The sequence below is a fragment of the Pichia kudriavzevii genome, chromosome 1 (assembly GCF_003054445.1).
Source record: "Pichia kudriavzevii chromosome 1, complete sequence".
Lineage (NCBI taxonomy): Eukaryota > Fungi > Ascomycota > Pichiomycetes > Pichiales > Pichiaceae > Pichia > Pichia kudriavzevii.
In genome coordinates this window covers 370,887-391,863 of record NC_042506.1, presented here as the reverse complement: position 1 = coordinate 391,863, position 20,977 = coordinate 370,887, and the positions used below count along the sequence as shown (strand labels likewise).

General features: G+C 36.5%; 9 protein-coding genes and 1 non-coding gene across 10 annotated transcripts; 4 read left to right on the top strand and 6 right to left on the bottom strand.

Moving 5' to 3' along the window:
* Positions 1–128: 128 nt before the first annotated feature.
* C5L36_0A01820 (uncharacterized protein) lies at positions 129–5,780 on the bottom strand (the record flags this gene model as incomplete). Its single annotated transcript, XM_029463192.1, has 2 exons — positions 129–5,651; positions 5,745–5,780. The coding sequence occupies 2 exons, from the start codon at positions 5,778–5,780 to the stop codon at positions 129–131; spliced, it is 5,559 nt and encodes a 1,852-aa protein (XP_029319052.1).
* Positions 5,781–6,170: 390 nt separating this feature from the next.
* Positions 6,171–7,259, bottom strand: C5L36_0A01810 (uncharacterized protein; the record flags this gene model as incomplete). The annotated part of the gene is made up of 1 exon (XM_029463191.1): positions 6,171–7,259. One exon carries the CDS (start codon positions 7,257–7,259, stop codon positions 6,171–6,173), a length of 1,089 nt encoding a protein of 362 aa, XP_029319051.1.
* Positions 7,260–7,825: 566 nt separating this feature from the next.
* C5L36_0A01800 (uncharacterized protein) lies at positions 7,826–9,397 on the bottom strand (the record flags this gene model as incomplete). Its single annotated transcript, XM_029463190.1, has 1 exon — positions 7,826–9,397. The coding sequence occupies one exon, from the start codon at positions 9,395–9,397 to the stop codon at positions 7,826–7,828; it is 1,572 nt and encodes a 523-aa protein (XP_029319050.1).
* A 293-nt stretch (positions 9,398–9,690) lies between these two features.
* On the bottom strand, positions 9,691–11,505 carry C5L36_0A01790 (uncharacterized protein; the record flags this gene model as incomplete). Its single annotated transcript, XM_029463189.1, has 1 exon — positions 9,691–11,505. One exon carries the CDS (start codon positions 11,503–11,505, stop codon positions 9,691–9,693), a length of 1,815 nt encoding a protein of 604 aa, XP_029319049.1.
* Positions 11,506–12,016: 511 nt separating this feature from the next.
* C5L36_0A01780 (uncharacterized protein) lies at positions 12,017–12,478 on the top strand (the record flags this gene model as incomplete). Its single annotated transcript, XM_029463188.1, has 1 exon — positions 12,017–12,478. The coding sequence occupies one exon, from the start codon at positions 12,017–12,019 to the stop codon at positions 12,476–12,478; it is 462 nt and encodes a 153-aa protein (XP_029319048.1).
* Positions 12,479–13,058: 580 nt separating this feature from the next.
* C5L36_0A01770 (uncharacterized protein) lies at positions 13,059–14,372 on the top strand (the record flags this gene model as incomplete). The annotated part of the gene is made up of 1 exon (XM_029463187.1): positions 13,059–14,372. One exon carries the CDS (start codon positions 13,059–13,061, stop codon positions 14,370–14,372), a length of 1,314 nt encoding a protein of 437 aa, XP_029319047.1.
* Positions 14,373–14,759: 387 nt separating this feature from the next.
* On the bottom strand, positions 14,760–14,831 carry C5L36_0Atrna1H. Its single transcript has one exon. It is a non-coding gene; the product is annotated as a tRNA-His (tRNA).
* Positions 14,832–16,526: 1,695 nt separating this feature from the next.
* On the top strand, positions 16,527–17,807 carry C5L36_0A01750 (uncharacterized protein; the record flags this gene model as incomplete). Its single annotated transcript, XM_029463186.1, has 1 exon — positions 16,527–17,807. The coding sequence occupies one exon, from the start codon at positions 16,527–16,529 to the stop codon at positions 17,805–17,807; it is 1,281 nt and encodes a 426-aa protein (XP_029319046.1).
* Positions 17,808–17,926: 119 nt separating this feature from the next.
* Positions 17,927–19,087, bottom strand: C5L36_0A01740 (uncharacterized protein; the record flags this gene model as incomplete). The annotated part of the gene is made up of 1 exon (XM_029463185.1): positions 17,927–19,087. The coding sequence occupies one exon, from the start codon at positions 19,085–19,087 to the stop codon at positions 17,927–17,929; it is 1,161 nt and encodes a 386-aa protein (XP_029319045.1).
* Positions 19,088–19,560: 473 nt separating this feature from the next.
* On the top strand, positions 19,561–20,907 carry C5L36_0A01730 (uncharacterized protein; the record flags this gene model as incomplete). The annotated part of the gene is made up of 1 exon (XM_029463184.1): positions 19,561–20,907. The coding sequence occupies one exon, from the start codon at positions 19,561–19,563 to the stop codon at positions 20,905–20,907; it is 1,347 nt and encodes a 448-aa protein (XP_029319044.1).
* Positions 20,908–20,977: the final 70 nt, after the last annotated feature.

Here is a 20,977-nt window from a genome sequence, read left to right as displayed (position 1 = left end):
TATCTTGAAAAGACAACTTTTTCTTTCTTGTTTATCTGGAGAGCGAAGCGAGTTCAACATCAACATCTAGGCGTTATTTAAAATCTAGATTATAGAAAATATATAGAATAATCTCAGGAACGCTAAACTTACAAAGAAACGTATCTGCTGTTATTAATCTTATCTTTAAGAATATTTGCAAGTGATCGCTTTGCATTCTTTTTTAGAATTAAATCACTGATTCTACTCGCTGGAATTTTGTGTAGATCTGACAAGCCAGCACAACTAATACCAGAGCTTCCAGCAGATTTAATACACTCAGCCTTGCCTTCCTCTACAGAGTTCAAACCCTGAGATAAAGTATTTAAAGTTTCGGCATGTGTATACAACTCCTTCTGAAGAGATGCTAAAACTGAATTCATGGATCTCTGATTCTGAATCACTTTCTCCGGATAAATTTGACTTTTCAATATTAAAACCCCAGATTGAAGGGTTCTATCTGTTTGCTGAAGAGTTTCGATTTTTTCTCTCAAGGTACGGCGTGTCTTAACATTTTCGAATGGTAGTGGTCTACTCGAATTCAAATAGCACTCTTTGAATTCCCTGTCTTTCTTAGTTAGTCTGTCAAGGGAAATTTCATATGAACTAAGCTTTCTGAATTCACCAAACAAAGAAGATTTCAGGTAAGTGGAGTCACTGGCCAACTTGTCGTAGAGTTGCAATAAATCACAGAAAAACCTCGAGTATTTCTCTGCACCCAGTAAAAGCGTATCAATTTCAAACAACCTCCAATGAGAAGGAGATGCAGATGATTTGTCTAAAGTGTGGAATATAAGTGACGTATTCGATTGGTCTGCAATATATTCACCCATAGCCCTCAGATTTTTATGCAAAATATCAAACTCAATCAATCTGTCATAAATAAGTTTTTTCATCTCTTTTCCCATTGGAGGTAGTTGATCAAAATCTATAGGATAATTTACCTTACCCTTGGCATGTAGAAGAGGAACCGTTTTGGGTATGTAGTAACTGCTAAAATAATTTTCATCATCAGTGGTAGACAAGTTGCAGGCGATCATTCTATCTGTTAAAGTTGATACAAAAGCGTAACTAGGTTCTTTGGTTTCATTCAAACTCTCATAATTTGGAAGACAGTTCAATTCTTCCTGTCTAAGTAAACTAGAAGTATCAATTTCAGATTTTATGTATCCAGGACTAGCAGAAATAGACCTCAAAATCCTGTTTTCTTCTGTTGATTCTACACTAGCTTGTACATATTCTGGAGTAGTCGAAACATCATGAGTAATCTGATTGGGTTTGTTTGAATTGGTAGCAGCTTTCAAATACTCAGAATCTGCAGATTCGTACAGTGTTTCGTGTTCAACTGGCTTGCTGATAACCTCGGAGGTGTCAACTGGGAAATCGTTGACACATTTGAAGGTGATCTTTTCCTTGGTGTCGCTATCAGAATCGTACATGGAAACTAGTTTATGGACCTTTTTAATGGGTTCATCGGTGCCTTTGCTATAGCCTTCAGTTTTCATTGAGTGAATATAAGGCTCATCATCAAAATGTTTAGATGAATATTGTTGTTTTGTAATTCCAGCTGAATTAGAACCATTCAGATTGAGTACTTCATATGGCTCCTCTGTGACAGTAGCAGCAACTATTTCCTCTCTTTCAACTTTTTTGGTATCCACCGTGTTCCCTTCTGAGATATCTTTTTCATTAGAGGCATCAAGTTCATCTACTCCCGTACTCTCTTCATATCGAATGTCATGACCACCTGAATGTGGACGTGCCTTATCCTCATCAGCTGCTATTTTACAGGCTTCTTCAATTGGCACAGTTTCTTCAGCCGCTTTAGTTGATTCTGGCACCATATCCAAAACTGGTTCACTAGCCTTCTTAACTGGTGGTACAAATGGGGAGTCACTCAATATGTTGTCTGTTTTACCAGTAACTTTATCTAGTGATCCCTCAACTGGTTCCTCGCTTTTATCATTTATGAAGTTATTGCCCTTGTCTTGGATATCGGCGTTAGCATTGTTCAGAGTTACCTTCTTTGCAGGAACTACTCTTGACCCCACTCCTTTGGCGGCTTCTACCGTACCATCTTGAAGGATTTCTTTATTTTCATTCTTCATTTGATTGCTCTCATGTTCAACTTTATTTTCAATAGTTGCAAGGCTATTTTTCGTTTGTTGATCCATCCCACCTTCTTTCGGATAGAAGTTGGCACTTACTTCGTACTTACTGTCTAGCATCTTGCCTTTATCTGCTGATTCGTCTACTACGGTCTCATTTATCTTATGGCAGAATGGTTCCTTGAGATTTGCGGTACTCTCACCAAGAGCATCTTTACCTTGCTCTGTCCAAGCTTCCCCTTTTGTAAAATTGAACTTTTCTTCATCTTCACTGCTTTTGAGTTCATTTTCGGAATTTTGTTTGTCCTCAGCCGATTGTTTCCTCTTACTTTCAAGTTCAATTTCCTCTGCAATGAGTTCGTTTTGCTCGTCTTCCAGCTTTTTCATTTCTTTGAAATATTCTTCCATTGCAGTAAAAGCCTTCATGTTAGAAATTTCCTCTTCTCTAACTTTTGCTGTAATCTCTTCCTCGAGTTCCACCTCTCGTGAGAGTCTTGCCAAAACACTACGTCTCCGTTCAGTTTCATGCCTTAGAAGCTCTAGAATGCGTGTTCTGTTTTGTTCGGCATCGGTGAAAAGCTTATCCTTGTCCTCTTTGACTTTTAACAACTCATCTAGCTTATTCCTGTGTGTCTGCTGTTCGTTTAACTCAAGATCTCTTTTTGCATTTTCGACTTCCAAATTTCGATTGGCCTCCCAATCAGATACTAGCTTTTTGACATTTGGAACTTTAGAATCATAAATTCTAGCTTGATCATCTAAAAATCGTCTATAATCTAAATCTCCGCCATATAGTTCAATCCTTTTAGATTCAATGAGTTTCTTGATGGCTCTATCTAAAGAAATATTCCTTTCAAGATCAAATTTATAATCGTCCATTTGTAAGTCAAATGATACCGGTTCATCGGCAATAACTTTGATTTTCTTTTCTGCCTTCGGCACTTTTTCTTCACTTTGTTCAAAATTTGTGTTTTGCAACTTTCCTTTCGGTTTTTGAACTCTAGGCATAATAGCCTCTTCAGCTGGTTCATTGGATTCTCTGGTAGGCTTCTCAGTTTTATTTAGGAGTTGTTTAACTTTGTTTAGCTCAACATCGGATTCCCTAGCCTTTTCCTCCTCTCCATGTTCTTCTTCTTCTTCTTCTTCTTCTTCTTCTGATAGTTCCGACTCCGAGACAGACTCCTTTGAAACGTCAGATAGCTCATCTGACGAAACCACTTCGGTGTTCCGAAGGTCAGGATTATGATTATATAAACCAGACTCGGATACTTCTGCAACAGTCTCCGTTTTCGTAGAAGAATTTAAAGCTATGGACGGATTTAAATTTGGCTTATCAAATAACCCTGCAGCATTAACTTTCCTATCATCTTGTCCTTTTCTAAAAGATGCTGAGCCAAATAGTCCAGACGTAGCTTTTTTCGGAGTACCAAACAAAGAGTTTGACTGCATTTCTTGAACATTACTTGTGGTTGAAACTGTCGTTCCTACTGGCTTTTGAGCAAATAAGTCAGTTCTCTTATTATTCAAAGAACTAAACGGTACACTATCCGTAACTTTTCCTTCAAAGTTCTTTCCGTTGGAATCACCAAATATTGGAGGCTTAGCAGTAGATCCTAACCCACTGAATGGTGATGCATTAGATGTGCCCAATGTACCAAACGGCGAAGAAGTCGATGAAGCTGCACCTGCATCAGTAAACGCGTTATCGCAAGTACTAAATTTGCTGAACCCACCGGAGCTAAAAAGGGAAGTCGATGCTTTTGGCGTTCCAGTATTAGTCATATTCATCTTGAAACCTCCAACACCCCCCGATGAAGAGGAAAATGCTCCCCCAAATGATGAAGATCCAAATTTAAAGTTTGATGGTTTCGAATTATCCACCATTTCGCCCATTTTAAAACCATTCGTTCCCGATTTTGTTCCAAAACTGGAGCCTCCAAATGGACTTGGAGCTGACGCCTCACCAAAAGGGTGTGTCTCGGATACTGATGTGGACTTCTCCAAGTTGAAATTTCCAAATGCATCCTTGGATGTCGAACCAAAAGGATTCTGGTTATTGTTAGATGTAGTCATGGAACTTGTAGAGATATTCGCCTTGGGGAAAATGGACGATGCAAACGGATTTCCAGCCGTTGATCCAAATGGATTTTCAGATTGGTTTGTAGAGCTGCCAAAAATAGAAGCCTTTGAGTCTTTATCCTTCGCACATGTACCAACAGACAAAGAACCTAAGCTAGATAAACTATTTGGTTTCGCAGAAGATGAAGGAATAATGGTTTCATCATGTAAGGTGTTACTTCTGTTGATTTTCTCAACATTTGCTAAATTTGCTTGGTTATTTAGGATTGAATCCTTTATCCAAAAATTCCAGCAAATTAGTTGACCTCTGTTAGTCAATGTTATCACTCTCGGTAATGGTTTCGACTCATCTACCCCTTTACAAGGTTCTTTTACGTTTATTGTTGAGTTCAAGTCCAAAACCATACCCAAAGGTGTATCATCATCACCAGACTCGTCATCCATTGGCATTGTTGCTCGATCTGAGTCATTTAATAGCTCGACCAGCTTGTCGGGTAATGAAATGTTTATATCAATAGATTTTGAGCCTGTCGATATAAGAACGTCAGAGTACTCTTGGGACCAGTTTTTTAAGCATAATGTATAGAAAGATGCAATACGATCAATACTTCCATATGATGTAAATAACATCTGGGTAGTAAGAATTTTGTTTGGAGAAAAATCATTTGGACTCAAATCTATAATGTAGGTGGTAAAATCTGGATTTTCAGTCGAAGATATGGAATCACCAGCTACCGCTATTATACTATGATCATTAACCTTCTGTAAATAAACGATTCTTTGATCCTCTTCTCCTTTATCGTCGCTACAATCTGAATTCAATGTAAATGAGTTAACAATTTTGGAAGACTTTAGATCGTAAAAATTAAGACACATGTCATCATCGTAAGAGAACATCAGCTTTTCATCGAACCAATTAGCTGATGAGACATTTCCAAATAGTTTTGATGTTGAATTTTTGTTTATTAGTATAAGATCTTTTGAATCTAATAAACAAACAGATTGTTCATGATTTTTAGGAGAAGGCATGAAACGTAAAATCTTCACACCGGCTGGGACTCTATAAACTTCATGCTCGTTGAATGTTCCATTTAACAAGATTGATGTGTCTATATTAGACACAACCATTTCATTATCAACTTGTGAAATCACATACAAACATGATTCATTTGCATTTAATTTTATTTGAGTGACATCAGAGCTGATCACAAATTTGAAGGTCACCAAGTCATCAATTGACAAATTAGAATCTCCGTTTTCTAGATATTGCGAAAGTTTTTCGATTGATAGGAGTTTTAGCTCATGATTTAGGTATGCAAATATGATACCATGAAAGTACGAGATATCCAGGTAATTAATAGTGAATTGATTCAGCAATTCTGATAATTTGCCTTTGTCAATATCTGTAAATAGTCCAATGGGTTTTTTTCCTTGAAATCCAATATTCTAAATTCAAAATAACCAAAGAAGTGTGTTAGTGTTTGAGGCAAGTCAACATAAATGATAAAAAGGCAACTCTATGTGCGGACTGATACATACGTCTGTGTCTAGTGTTTCTAATTCTTTATAGGACATACTTGTTTCGGTTATCAAAGGAAACTAGTGTCTGTTCAGTAATTTAGGAAGAATCCAGAGGCAATAGGTTATTACTGAAAAAAACTAGGCAGATCTACCTGCCAACTGACCAGAGAAAATGCTGGTGAATAGGATGTGCAAACACCTATATAGGTAAAAAAAAATTACGATGAATCAATATATGCAAAAGACCATTATAGAGGTGTACAGATGTAATGTTTTATTACAGGGATTTCGACGCGTCGCTTATTATGAGTTGTTATTATTGCAGGAATAACGGCAAAAAAAGGCTTAGTGGTTAACTAGTTATCATCCTAAGAAATGTTCAGGAAGATCGTACAGATATTTATAAAATATGTTAAAGAGGGATGTAGAAAAAGAGATGAATTCTTACATAATAATTTGAGGAGTTTCAACGTTATCCTTGATGGATTTGTGAGGTAAGACCTTACCACCATTAACATACACTTCGTCCTTGACGGTAACATCTTCACCTAACACAGTAACACCTTCTAATCTGGCCCACTTACCAACAGTGGAGTTCCAACCGACAATTGTAGACTTGATCATAGCGTGGTCCTTAATTTGAGAGTTCTTTAAGATGGTGGATCTAACGATTCTGACACCGTCACCAATAACGACATTTGGGCCAATGACAACATTTGGACCAATAGCACAACCCTTACCAATCTTGGCAGATGGGTCAATCAAGACGTTACCATTAACGATGTAATCTTCCTTAGATAAGTCTGGGTTGTTCTTCTTAGTTTGAGCAGCTAGATATAGACACATACCAGTCAAGAAATCCTTTGGTTGACCGACATCCATCCAGTAACCTTGTAAATCAAAGGAATACAATTTCTTTTGGTCAACTAAAATAGGGAAGGTTTCTTGTTCAATGGAGGTTGGTCTCATTTCAATTAAGTCAATAACAGATGGGTTGATAACGTAAATACCAGCATTAATTCTATTACCAACAAATTCAACTGGTTTTTCAACGAATCTATCGATTCTGTTTGGAACATCTCTATCATGGACAATAACACCATATTTAGAAGGCTCGTCAACTTTGGTTGCAACAATAGTTGCTTCACCATCATGAGCTTGGTGGAAATCTAATAATTCCTTTAATGGATATTCACAGATAACATCGGAATTAAGAACAAAAATTGGGGTATCGTCCTTTTGTAAAATCTTTTCCGCCAACTTTAATGGGCCAGCAGTACCTAAAGGTTCTTCTTCAACAGAGAAAGTAATTGAAACGTTATAGATTTCTTCGTATTTCTTCAAAGCGCCAACCATAACTTCTGGTTTGTAGTTGACAGCCAAAACAATATCGGTACAGCCAGCTGCAGCTAAAGCTTCGATTTGATGTAAAATCATTGGCTTGTTAGCAAATTCAACCAAAGGTTTTGGGTAAGACAAAGTTAATGGTCTTAATCTAGTACCATATCCACCGACGAGAATTAAACCTTTCATTATGTATACGTGTTTTTGTGTGTTTAAGCGTTTGGAAGAGTTTCACAAGCAAACAAAGTCAAAGAGTGAAAGAAATGAAAAAAAGAGAAGAAAGGGTAGAGGATAAAAAGAATAAAACAACCAGAAAAGAAAAAGACAACACATACAAAAGAGAAAACACCAAATCCAACAACAACAACACCAAAAACAACACCAAAAACAAAAAATCAGAACCAGAACCAGAACCAGAACCAACACCAAAACTACATTGCCGAAGCGACACGCCATCTCTCATTTATTTTTCGCTTCTTCCATTGTAAACAATGCACCGCGTGCTGTTTTCCCTAAATTTTTCACTCGCTTGCTCATTTACTGCGGAAAATCAACGCGCTATAAATAAACAGAAAAGTAATAAGGGGCAACAACAAACACCATTGTCGCAAAAGTTGTTCACTCTAGCGTCGCGTCGCAGACATAACATGAAGTTACCACTATACATTGCTTTTTTATTGACAATTCTTTTCTTATGGAGATATATTGTTCTGCATAATTTAAACTTAATTCTATTACTTAGTGTGTACAAGTTGCTAATACTTGAGAAACTTCAAGACCCCACTGTTGAAATCTGCTGAGTTGTCCAGGTACATATTGTGACCAGCATTACTCACAGTTAAAATCTGCTGATTTCTCTCAGTAAGCTCGTAGTTATGTTTCTCGAATTCTTCAATGGCCTTCTTGCCACATTCACTGTACATGAAATCGTGCTCTCCATATACCCACAGTATCTCCTTATCAACGAGAACATTTCCTTTGTCTCGTATCTTGTCGAGGATAGGGTATTTCCCAACAATTGTCGCATCGAAGATCCGATAAATGCTGGTCTCGGAAAAGGACGATCTAATACAACAACTGTATATGTACTCCAAAAACAACCCCAACTCTCTCATGTCTGTGATGCTCCCAGACCTAGTGAACTTACTCGCATTTCGATCTATTAATACCTTAGGTCCAAAGGGACCAAGCCATCGTAACGCGCTGAAAATTGACACCCTCATATTCCAAAGGTCCCTGAACGACTTACCAATCAACCCATATCTACCAAGAAATCCATACTGATCAACATGGTTAGAAATAGGAATCCTCAATTGCCCTTCCTTCTCACTGTCTTTGACAATACTCTTATATTGTGGATTACTTATTGCAAAAGGTGATCGCTCAACACCTCCAGGACTGACCATGATTATCTTATTAACATGTTGCGGGTACTTCAACGAATAAGCAAAGGATAAATAACCACCAAGTGAATGTGCCAATAGATCAAACTTATCAATCTGATTTTTTTTCCTCCATGTTTCCAAACTCTCAACATATACGTCTTCAACTTCATTTATCAGTTCTACCTGGTTCTTCATATATTCAAGAATTTCATTCTTCTCAATAACCACATTAGCCCTCCTTGTCGAATCAATGAGCGAACCTTTCCTCATTTCTTCCTCTTCATGCGAGCAGGAACACCAGTGCAAGTCTTTACTTTTTCTGCCGTCTAAATGACCCCCACATTTTTTACATGTAGAATATTTCCCCCATACAATACCTTCGGTCTCAATATTCAAAGCAGCCTTTGTCTTATTGTCATACTTAAATTCCACACTTGGACGGCCGCTCAATCCAAATCCAATCATATCAAGGCCATGGAGTGTTATGTTGGGGCTATTGACGCTATTCTCAATGATTCCTCTGAAATTTTTATAGAACCACCCGCTTGATGCCCCATAGCCATGAATTAATACCAGGTGTTTTCTTTCATCATCCTTATCACCCTTTTCAACTCTTATCTCATTTAAATACCATTCTCCCCTATTTTCAATATTAATATTGTCATTTTGGAAATCAACGCTGGTTTTCAAGTTAAATGCTCTAATATTTCTATATTTATCACTAACCAATTCCTTTGGTTGATAATATGGTATGACATATTTCAGAAACTTGTCTTGTGCAATTGTATCTCCATCATCATAATTACTCAATTCGTGGCTCCAAATATCAAATGATTCCTTTAAACTTATATTGCACAATAACTTCTTGTTTCCCGTCGCTGACGAGTTCCATCTGGTACCTGTCAGACCGCTTAAAATCAGTCGATTTTGTAGCTTCAACATTTGCTCTGGGTGTTTTCCTAACAATTATTAGTAAGAAGATACATTATACGGAAAAATATGGCTGTTTTGCACGTTTAAATGTAAGATTTTAGAAAGAGGACCCACCTCATATATAGGCATAGAAAAAGTAGTCGGTGAAGTTGATTTTTATTCACTCAACTCCGCTCTTTCGCTAGAGCGGCAAGGGATCACATTGTTAGCTTTTTTCCAACCCGCCGTGTGGCTTTACATTTGCATGTTTCTATTACACAAGTTTTTACATGTTCGAATGCATATATATCAGTTGGACAAGCTCAATAGCCTTCACCATTGAAATTGGTAAATCCACTCAACAAGAAAATCTTATAGTATGGTTTCTTGGAGATATTATTACAAAATTCACAACTTGAGGTTGAAGATGCATCAACACAAGAACCTGCAAAATAGTAATTATCAGCACCTGAGCCATCAAATCCATGTTTGAAATAGTCACAAAGAATATCCTTTTGTAAATTTTCAACACCACCGAATTGTTCGTTAATCATATTATGGATATACTTATCCGTTGCCAAATTTGGAATTGATTCGATACATTTATCAATAGGGATTAGAATTGATGGAATTTGGATGTACTTATCGAGGAAAAACAAGGCATTAGGAACAGCATCGTCACCTAAATGAATAACTGGAATTCCAACCCAGTAATCAAACTTGGATTGACATTCATGCAACAATGCATACATTTTCTTGTACAACTTAGGACACGATTTGATTCTCTGAAAACCTTGACCAGTATCTGCCATTCTATAATTATTACCATCAAATAAATCCTCATCAGCTATATACCACAATTCAATCAAATCTCTCATCACATGGTTCCATAACCCTAATGCCTGTTTGACATAAAGATACTGCTTTTCATGATTATGCGTTAATCTAGAACCTTTATGACCATACCTTATACCTAGGGAATATTTAGGATCATTCTCAGAATCAAGAAAGAAAGAGTCAAGCTTTTTGGTCATATTAATAACTGGAATTCTGTTTTTATTTGTGTATGAGTTGAAATCTCCAATAGAATAAATAATCATTCTAATCTGTTCTTTATTCAGACCTTCCTTATGATGATATCTATCAGCTAAGATTTCAATTGCCTTTTCCTTTTGTTTGATTAATCTGTTAATCGTTGCCCTAGGTTTATTTTCCGGCCTAATGTCGGCTGTTGCATCTAATAACAAGATATCCTCAAATAAACTGTTGGAATGGTCGTTTGAGTGTTCATCTAAAAATCGTTCGATTGTCAAAATCGGCTTATAGAGATCGAATTCCATATGTTCCTTAACTTGTTTTAGTCTTGAATCCATAATTATGTAACACAACTTACCGTATGTATCCCTCATTCTTTCGGGATTCATGACCTTGTATCTTCTTCCAATCTCAAAAATAGATTTATACCATTCAGCATTATCAACAAAATTTTTGTTTTCAATCAATTTTTGCCCAACTTTCATATTTGATGAGACCACCAATCCTGCCAAAATAGAGCATATTTCCTTCAACTGTGTGATGATCCTCTTTGTTTTAGAAGTATATGTGATAATATCAACCTTATCCGTATATTCGGAGACTGATAATGCAGCTTCTAGCAATTTAAGCAGCTGTCTCTCTTCGTAGGTGAGTCTCAAGGGGATAAACTTTGTAAACTTCTTTATTTTCTTCAAAATGACCAAATGCGTCTCGGTGATTGAGCCCTTCTCAGTTTCTCTCAAACCTTTATTCCTTGCACCATCTTCCAAGTGGTTCCCTTCTTCCTCACTACCTCCTTCACTTTCTTCTTGTTCTTCTTCTGATCTACCTTTCTCTCCAGACTCTGCTTCGTCAAGCGGAAGCAGCTCATCATAACCATGGACTTTCCGCTTACCACCTCGATGCGCAAACTGGAAACAAACTCTACAAAAGTTCTCCTCGCATTGCTTGCAGTACAATTCCTTTGGCATTCTCTCGCAATCTACACACACTTCCCCCAACGATAGTTCGCCATCTTTGACATCCTCTTCACCATTGATTTCAATAATCTCCTCCTCGTTATTGTTTGAATCTAATAGATCTGCAAGGGTTTTATGCTCCATCGACTTTTCTGGCTCTAAACACTTGACAACCGCAAGACGATAAACAAATGTGGCAATGTGTAATCTGATACACTAATCTCATCCATGTAGTGTGCCTTAGATATCAATAGAAAATAGTGAAAAAATTAAAAATTAAAAATTAAAAATTAAAAATTAAAAATTAAAAATTAAAAATTAAAAAAAATTAAAAAAATTAAAAAAATTAAAAAAATTAAAAAAATTAAAAAAATTAAAAAAATTAAAAAAAATTAAAAAATTAAAAAAAATTAAAAAATTAAAAAATTAAAAAATTAAAAAAAAAATGCTACTTACCTACACACGCCCGTTACCCGGCGCAGAAATGGCTCGGAGTTGCCTCCCTTTTTTTGTGTGTGATCTCACCCCTTTTCCATGTGTGATCTGATGCTGTTTGGTTGATACGACTTACATACAGTACACACACACATAGTCAATCACGTTTTGACATTACTCTTCCCTCTTTAACAGAATTCCACAGAAATATTTTTAACATATGCACAACATATCCATGCATGTCCCCCCTATATCACTGCAAAAGCAGGTTGCAACGGTGAAACAATTCCTAAAAACTCATACATATAGATATGCACCAACAGAGGCACAAACATGGACAGAGCCTCCTGTTTCCGCCCTTGCAATTGGCGTAAATAATTTTTTTTTAATTATTTCCCGATTTGTATTTCAGGGTCACCGATTTTTTTTTTCTTTTCCACATCAGTTTACAGTCATTCCAGTTGCAAACTCCGATGCACGGGATTTGACTTGTCCCACACTCTACCCGCTAATTGCCTCAATTGTATGCTCTTTAGTACAAGAAAAGGCATGTGTGTATGTCTTTCCCTTCCTCTATGTTGAGCATGAGGAGAGAATATGTAGGGCAAAGCAGCGATTTGAAAGGGTGGGGTCCTTCTTTCCTGCATTGTGCATTATGAATTGCGCAATGCGCACTGTGTAATGGGCACTGTGTACTGGACATTTGCGCACTGGTGCATTGGTGCATTGTGAATAGCTGTGACATGGTGTAGTACGTCTAGCCCAATGTAGTTTTGTATGTCTGTAATCCCCGCTACAAACACCACAGAAAATAAACGGTTGATATCTGCATCGGAATAAGTCACCATTCGCGCGTGCGTTAATTAGTGCGTCCATTAGTGGAGTATTTTCCTGTATGTCCAATAAAATTTTCACACCATCCCATTATATGGGGCTTAGGCTTTTCCGTAGTGGCTATACTAGTACCAAGAGCTCTCGTTTCTTTTGTGCAGTTGTGAGAAAAAAAAAATTTTCTTGTTCTTATGAGTTCTATTATCGGGATACTTCTTAATGATGTTTCCTCTGCATGTACAGTTTGTAAACCCTTTCTGTCACTCTAGTGTGACTCTCTTATAGTTCCGTATTTTGGTTCTTGTTTGTTCCTTCTTCTTCTTTCTTCCCTAGCATTTCTTTTCGTGCTGTCTCTTACTTTCTCTTAATTTCCCCCTTTCTTCTCTTTCCTCTATAGCTTATCTCTTATCTCCAATTGTAACTGTCTACCAATGTCGACTTTTATACGTGAAACAATGACTCCAATCAACAACACCTCTAACAATACCTCCAACAATACACTCCATACCACTCCGAAAGAGAACCCACATGATTACAATCCCATTGTAACCTCAATTGCAAACTCAATTGCAAACTCAAATTCCTCCTCAACCCTTAATATGCCCTCACCTCCTTTGTCTCCATATACTAGGAATAGTTGTGAGGAAATTGATATCCCAAACTTGTTATTCCCAAGACCTTCCAAACCGATCGTTAGTGACTTGAGGTATTTGGATGGGGGGTCACTGGCTAATAAACCATTGGATGGATTACAACTTCAATCAAATCCAAGCATTGACAAATGTACTCTAACGTCCCTAAATAATACGCCCATTCTTGATGCTCAATTGCACAACCCACCACCTGACCGTTTTAGTGCTGAACAATTGGGCGATCCAATCGAAAAAGAAACAAATAATAAGAGTGAGAAAGTTGATGAGACGAATGAAGTTGCCGATGAAAAGGAGAACGGAAATATCGATGATGCCTCTCCCCTTCTTATAAATCCATATAGAGAAATCAATAGACCAGGATTCAAGAAATTCCAATTTGACTTTCTATCGGAATACCAATTCAAAAATCTAAACTCCTATTCATCCTATACCACCTCTTCTAACTTGAAGTACTCCTCTTTACCTTCGACCACTAGATCTACTCCTCGCCATCATTATGATTCTCTAAAATCACAGTCCAATTATAATTCCCTCTCAGACTCAGACGTTGAGAAACCTCGGACTCGAAGGTTTGTCCGTCAAAATAGATTCGAATTAGAATCGGTGGATACGAATGCAGACACGATTTCGAGGCCTTCTACTCCAATAAGAAAGAAGAGCCAATTTTCAAACTCATCTCCAGCCACTCCAAAGAGACAACGCACCTCAACACCTATATCCTATAATTATGATTACAAGAAAATTGAAGATTTCTGTCCACCTTTGGATACTTTGCCTCCTAATAATACCAAATGTCTTCGGACTGATTGGAAAGGCCAGTCGATGGACTTATCGTCGGATCCTTTGGTTAGTGAATTGCACCCGGCGGAAGTGGTTTTAGCTTCAATCCTAAGGTTACCTTGTGCTGTCTATCTCGACTCCAAAAGAAGAATCTTCCAAGAAAAAGTGAAGAGAATGAAATTGAACTTGCCATTCCGGAGAACGGATGCACAGAAATCTTGCAAAATTGATGTCAACAAGGCAAGTCGTTTGTATGCTTCCTTTGAGAAAGTTGGCTGGTTTGATGAGAAACATTTTCAAAAATTTATGTGATTTTATCCATCTTTACCTTGTCTTTTCAAAATATCATCTAATTCCATCAATTACAGCTTTTGCTCAAACTTACAACATCAAATTATACCACAATTAGATTCTTCTTTCGGCCGTCGAACTTTAAACTCTTTTCTTTTGCTTTTTTTTGCTTATATATATATTCTTACACATTTCGTCGTCTCTTTCTATTTTTTGTTCTTGCTTTTGATCTAGTCTACCCGGTTACTATATATATACTCCACTATTTAGGTTTTTTTATAAATTCAACTTTAATAATCCAGGAAAATTGAATGAATTCAAAACGAGCCCATGTACGTTGTGATTATCAGACTTCAACGGCTTTAGTTGAGGTACCAATAATCCTTCAATAGCAGGAATTTAAAAAAATGCCGTTCCCAGGAATCGAACCTGGGTCTCATCGGCCACAACGATGCGTACTGACCACTATACTAGAACGGCTTAGGATGATGTCACAACTTGAAAATTTTAATATGTGCTAATATAATAAATCACGTGCCTGCAAAAAAATTTTAACTCTTGTTACATTATGAAAAAGAAATTTTGGCTTTGTTTTAAATAGCTTTATTAAATTTTACACGAATCTTTCTGAACTGTACAAACAAATAATTGGTTTATCGAAGATTGTATACATTAAAAGAAAAAAGGGAGCAGTTTTGGAAAAAAAATCAGTAAAACACTAACCAAGCAAAACTATAATAATTATCATCAATCCCAACTCGGGCAATTAGACCTAGTTCTTCCAATTCCAAAGAATCGGGAAGTTATTGTTTTTTGACCCATGGTTTTTGTTATCATTTCTTACCTATCAAAACACTATTATTTATGTGTACCTAGATAATCACACACCGAATATCTGTGAAATATAGCAGGCTGATTTTATTTGTCTAGTTTATCTCTAGATGTTATTGTACATAAATCTTCTTTACAAGGTTTCAAAATATAACTTATAAAATGCATACCCAATGAATGCTTAGTAAGTTCCAAGATAATTCATCCCTAATCAAGCTTTAAACTTCTTTAAAAGGCTAACTCTACTAAAACTCGGTAAAATAAATTCTGATAATGATATTAAATTAAAGCTTTTTTACGAAAAAAAATACTATTAGTTTATGGGGTCATACATATTTGAGCATTTGAAGGAACGATATACCGAAAAAAAAAATAGGTCGAATAAAAATTTCTGTTGGAATAAATACCATGTGATTTTTATTTCCAAGTGGTTTTTAGTTGCCATAGCTAGAGTTTGGCTTCCTAGGGAGAATGGTAAACAGAAACAGACCAATTGTAGTCACAGATATGCTTTTCAGAATGAACCTGATGTATCTAACTACACTATGAAGTTCACAGGAACTAGAAGCATACCATTCCCTCGTTTATGCTATTCAAAACTAAGTTTGTTATTTTTGTTTGAAGCACAGCCACCGCAGATAAATATTAGCCAGGTTCTACATTTACGTATAATAGATTATACTTATTTATTGGTATTCCATTGCCAACCGCATCATTATAATTTCAATGCTAGAAGAACACTGATATTAAATAACATTTGCTACGCCTCGGTAAAAATTGTTTATTAAATATTGTGAAAACAATTTAGTGCTAACCATCTCTAAATATCATCTTCGGAAGTTGTTTTACTCGAAATCCTCTACCTACCAACCGATCAGCCTTGCTCTCTCTACTTGAAATAAAGAAGTAGTGGATATTTCAGCTATATCTGTCAATCAATTTTTTAATTATGGAATGTGAAAGAAGTTACACTTTGTTTAATACCAAACTTACATGATGTGAATTTCGGAAATTTGCGCTATAATGAAAAAATAGCGTGCAGGATGTTTTTTATTTGGTTTTTTTTTGGTGTGCACGCTATTGAGCGTAAATTTGCTTTCCGTGTTGAACATTAATCGGAGCCTCCTAGGTTTCTTCAATTTTTCTGGTGGTTCACAATTTTTAACTATATACTAACAACTAAATAACATGGCTCTCAAAGCAGTGGCTACACCACCGAACATTTACCATGCTAATAAAGGTATGTCCTACTATCATGTTGGAAAAGGATGGTGTATATCTTGATACTAACTTCAGTTATACTGATATGTTTAAACAGTCAACGATGTTAAGCAGAGTTACCAGATGAGTGAAAAGCTTATTAACGAAGAATATAAAATTTGGAAAAAGACATCCCCACTATTATATGATTTGTTATATACTTATTCTTGTGATTTACCACCACTATCAGTTAAGTGGCTGAAAACCTATGAAACACTACTAAGTGAAAATAAAGAACCTTATATTAAGGCAAACCTTTTGATGGGTACACATTCACAAGATAAACAGAATCATATTAGTATGGTATCTGTTTGTGTTCCCCCTACCTTAGCCCCTGATTATAAGCCAACAGATTTAACGATACCACAAAATCTCTTAAAATCCAGGCAATTGAACGTTGTTCGAGATTGGAATCATCCTGGAGAGGTAAATAAGCTGCAGATCAATGAATATAACAATTTATTTGTCACGCACACTAACTCAGGGGATATTTTATTATTTGATTTGAAGGACGATAAGTTGAAGACTCATAAGTCGACTTTAAAATTTCATACTAAGGAAGGTTTTGGTCTTGAATGGAATCCAGTTGAGCGCAAAAAGAATTTACTACTGTCCTGTGCAGAAGATTGTAAGATTGCTCTTTGGGATATTAATGAAAAAGTTTCAAATGAAATCAAGCCGATTACTACTGTATCCTCTCACGAAAGCATCGTGAATGATATATCATGGAATAAATCAATTGATTCTATCTTCGCATCCGTATCTGATGATTCATCCTACCAAATTCATGATATTAGATTGAACACGGGTCCAATAATCCACATTACAGATGCTCATCACAATCCTGATTCAGAGAATACTGTCAATTATCCAATTAATTCAGTTGAATTTAACGACTCAGTTTCAACACTTTTTGCGACAGGCGGATCTGATAATTCTATTCAAATATGGGACTTAAGAAATCCAACGATTCCCTTAAGGAGGTTAATTGGTCATAAGGGTCCAGTGATCGGTCTGAAGTTCCACGAAAACTATTTGATGTCTTCATCCGTTGATCACAGAACGTTAATCTGGGATTTAAATAAGCTAGATGAAGGTGAGCCTGATAAGAGAAAGAGCGAGTACATGGATCCATGTCTCTCTTTTATGCACGGTGGTCATACAGGCAAAGTATGTGATATAGATTGGCATCCAGTCCTAGACAATCTTATTGTTACAGCAGCAGAAGATGGCCTCTTAGAAGTTTGGAAGCCTGCACATTTAGGATATGAATATGAGGAAGAGGTCGATGAGAAGCTAAAAGAAGGAGGAGTTGGAGAGGAAGAAAAAAAAGAAATTGCCCTTGAGAACAATGTAAACAACTAAAATCATATACGTTTAGTTTTTGTAATTTAGAGTTAATATTATCTAACATTTTAGTGTACACAAAAGAAAGAAAGAAAGAAAGAGACAAACAAAGGGAATATGCCAAAAAAAAAGAAGGATCAAAGATCATCGCAATAAAGCCTCCAATTCTTGATTTGAATCATCTTAATCAGTTTTTCGTTTAGTTCGATGATTTCGTTTTTTTCCTGCTCTTTTTCTTTCAATTTTAAATCAATACCATACTTATATATAGTGAACCACCCCCCATGTAAATGGCATTTTTTACCTTTATCTGAAAGACACAACTTTCGAAGGAGACTCATAAAAGTACCCGAGCTTTCATCGTCAAACGGCTCTGGGGATTTATAATATTGAACAATGAGTTCACGGTCTAGTTCGGAACATACAGTGAAGTTAGAGATCAAGTTGTAATGCTCCGTTCCACAGAATTCCGGCCATTGGCTATCATTCAGAAGCAAATTTTCGTCAAATCCGCAAATGTCGACTTTGAACTTCCTAGACTTTGATTTACGGTGCTGTTTTATTGCGGTATTGCCATCTGGGTTTTCTGCATTATACTGTATAGAATTAGGATCAAGTGACGTTGTCAATATATCACTTACTTGAGTTATGACATTCTGAAGTTTCATAAGGTATTGATATTTAGATCGCAAAATGTTGATATTTTCTTCTAGCATACGAAGTTTCTCCTTGTTTGCATTTAGTTCAGAAAATTGTGAGCCTGTAACTTTTAACTGTTCTTTATCAAATAGAGGCAGTTCGTTTCCAATCTCGTTCAATTGATTTCGTGACTGAACGTGCTGAAGTAAATTTTCAACTTGCTGCCTATTCACAACTTCTGCTATATCGACTTCGGAAGAATGATTCGTCTCTTCAAACTTATGCAGTATAATATTCCAATATATCTTGCCATGCTCGGCAGAACAAAATTGACTTTGTCCAGCAATTGGTTTGTAACATGAGTCTAACTTACACTTTCTTTTCCAGACAGACTTGCCTCTATGAAGGAGTAGATCACAAAATTGACAGTAATAGTTGTTTACCAAATCCTTGTACTTTTTCTCAATGCCCACACATTTGAAATGGTACCATTCATCGCAACCATCACAAGCCACCATCAGTTCACCATGGTCAGGTTTCCTACAAACACAAAAAAGCTCCTCCGAGTTCAATGAAAACTTAGGCGATTTTTGGTAAGCTTCATATTCTTTCTCCAAAACTTGTAGGTATTTCCTATTGACTGCATTGTGCTCAGTCATAATTGCATTTGCAGAAACAACTTGACTACAAAAAACAAATTAAGCTAATCTCATTGTGCTAAATCTGTGAAACGCCAAATTCCAGATACATGAAAAAATAGGGAAACTCTCATCAAAAAAAAAAAAAAAAAAAAAACCAAAAAGTACAAACTTCCTAATTGGTAAAATAACCACCACGGTAGATACAAACCGTTTGTTTTGTACCTTGCTGTTCATGGGATGACCATGATGGTTGAAAAGTGTCAATTTTCTCCTAATAATGAAATCGTCCTTCTCATAGGTACTTGGTTTCTTCTGCTATTTTGGGTAATAAGACGCCAAGCTTTTCGTGAAGACCCCCTTTTTGGTATCTATCCCAAAGAACAATTTTTTGACGTCAAAGGTTCTTTGAGTTTTTCCGGATTTGCATTATAATATTGCATTCATTTGTATTTGATAGAATTGAAAAAAAAAGTTTTTCCTAAGAATTTCAAATGTCAGGTTTAAACTACCTGAAATCCCCAGGACACTTTGCCGAACTTTTCATACGAGGAGAGGATAACTGTGAATCCGGTAACGAATACAATGGTGAATATATGGGTGCCCGGATATCTGCCGTTTTTGTTGTGTTGGTAGCTTCCGCTTTTGGAGCTTTCTTCCCTGTTTTATCATCTAAATATTCAATGATACGGATGCCTCCTATCTGCTTCTTTGTTGCAAAGTTTTTTGGTAGTGGTGTTATTGTAGCCACTGCTTTTATACATTTATTGAGTCCGGCAAGTGACAACTTGTCAAACGATTGTCTTGGATATCCTTTTGATATTTATCCATTTGCTTTTGGTATTTGTCTAATCGTTTTGATGTTGATGTTTTTCTTAGAATTGATTGCTTACAGATGGGTGGAAGCAAAAATTGCTAAACAAAGCCTTGATGCAAATGCTCCGCATTCTCATTCACATTTCGGTGATCCAAATATGTACGTGATCAATATAGACAACGCGAAGCAAAACCATAACCACCAACATGATCATTCACATAGTCATGAAAATGAGAGCTCAGATAATGAAGAAGCTCATCTTCACGTGCATCCTCATGGTCATGCTGAAAATGAAATAGAAGTGGTCCATTTCAGCAAGGATCATGCCCACATTCATCAAACTCACAATCATCTTGCACATACTCACTCTGACACTTCCAGTGGAGATGGTTTACGTAGAGAAACACTTGAAATTACATATAGTGATATGTCTGCTTCCAAAACCGAAAAAATGGGGTCAATACTTACAGATGATGACAGCACTGCTGATATTGATGTCGAAAAGCAAGCTTCAGAGTCTTTGGCTGATTATTCTGCGCAGATATTAAACGTGTTTATTCTTGAATTTGGTATTATCTTTCACTCTATTTTTGTTGGGTTAACTCTTTCATGTTCGGGAGATGAATTCGTCTCCCTATACATTGTTGTTGTTTTCCATCAAATGTTTGAGGGCCTAGGTCTAGGTACCAGAGTTGCTACCGTCGATTGGCCAAAGTCAAAACGTTGGACTCCATGGTTGTTATGTCTAGGTTATTCTTTGAGTACGCCAATTGCAATAGCAATTGGAATTGGCGTTAGAAATTCGTATCCTCCAAACAGTAGACGTGCTTTAATTACAAACGGGGTTTTTGATTCAGTTTCAGCGGGTATTCTAATATACACCGGGTTGATTGAATTGATGGCACATGAATTTTTGTTTAGTGATGAGTTCAAGGGTGAAGGAGGATTCAAGAGAATGATTTGGGCTTATCTCGTTATGTGTGTTGGTGCAGGTTTAATGGCATTGTTGGGAAGATGGGCATGATTGATAGAAATTTATATACATAATACAATACGTTTTACTTGTACTACTTTAGTCTTATTTAGTCAGGTCT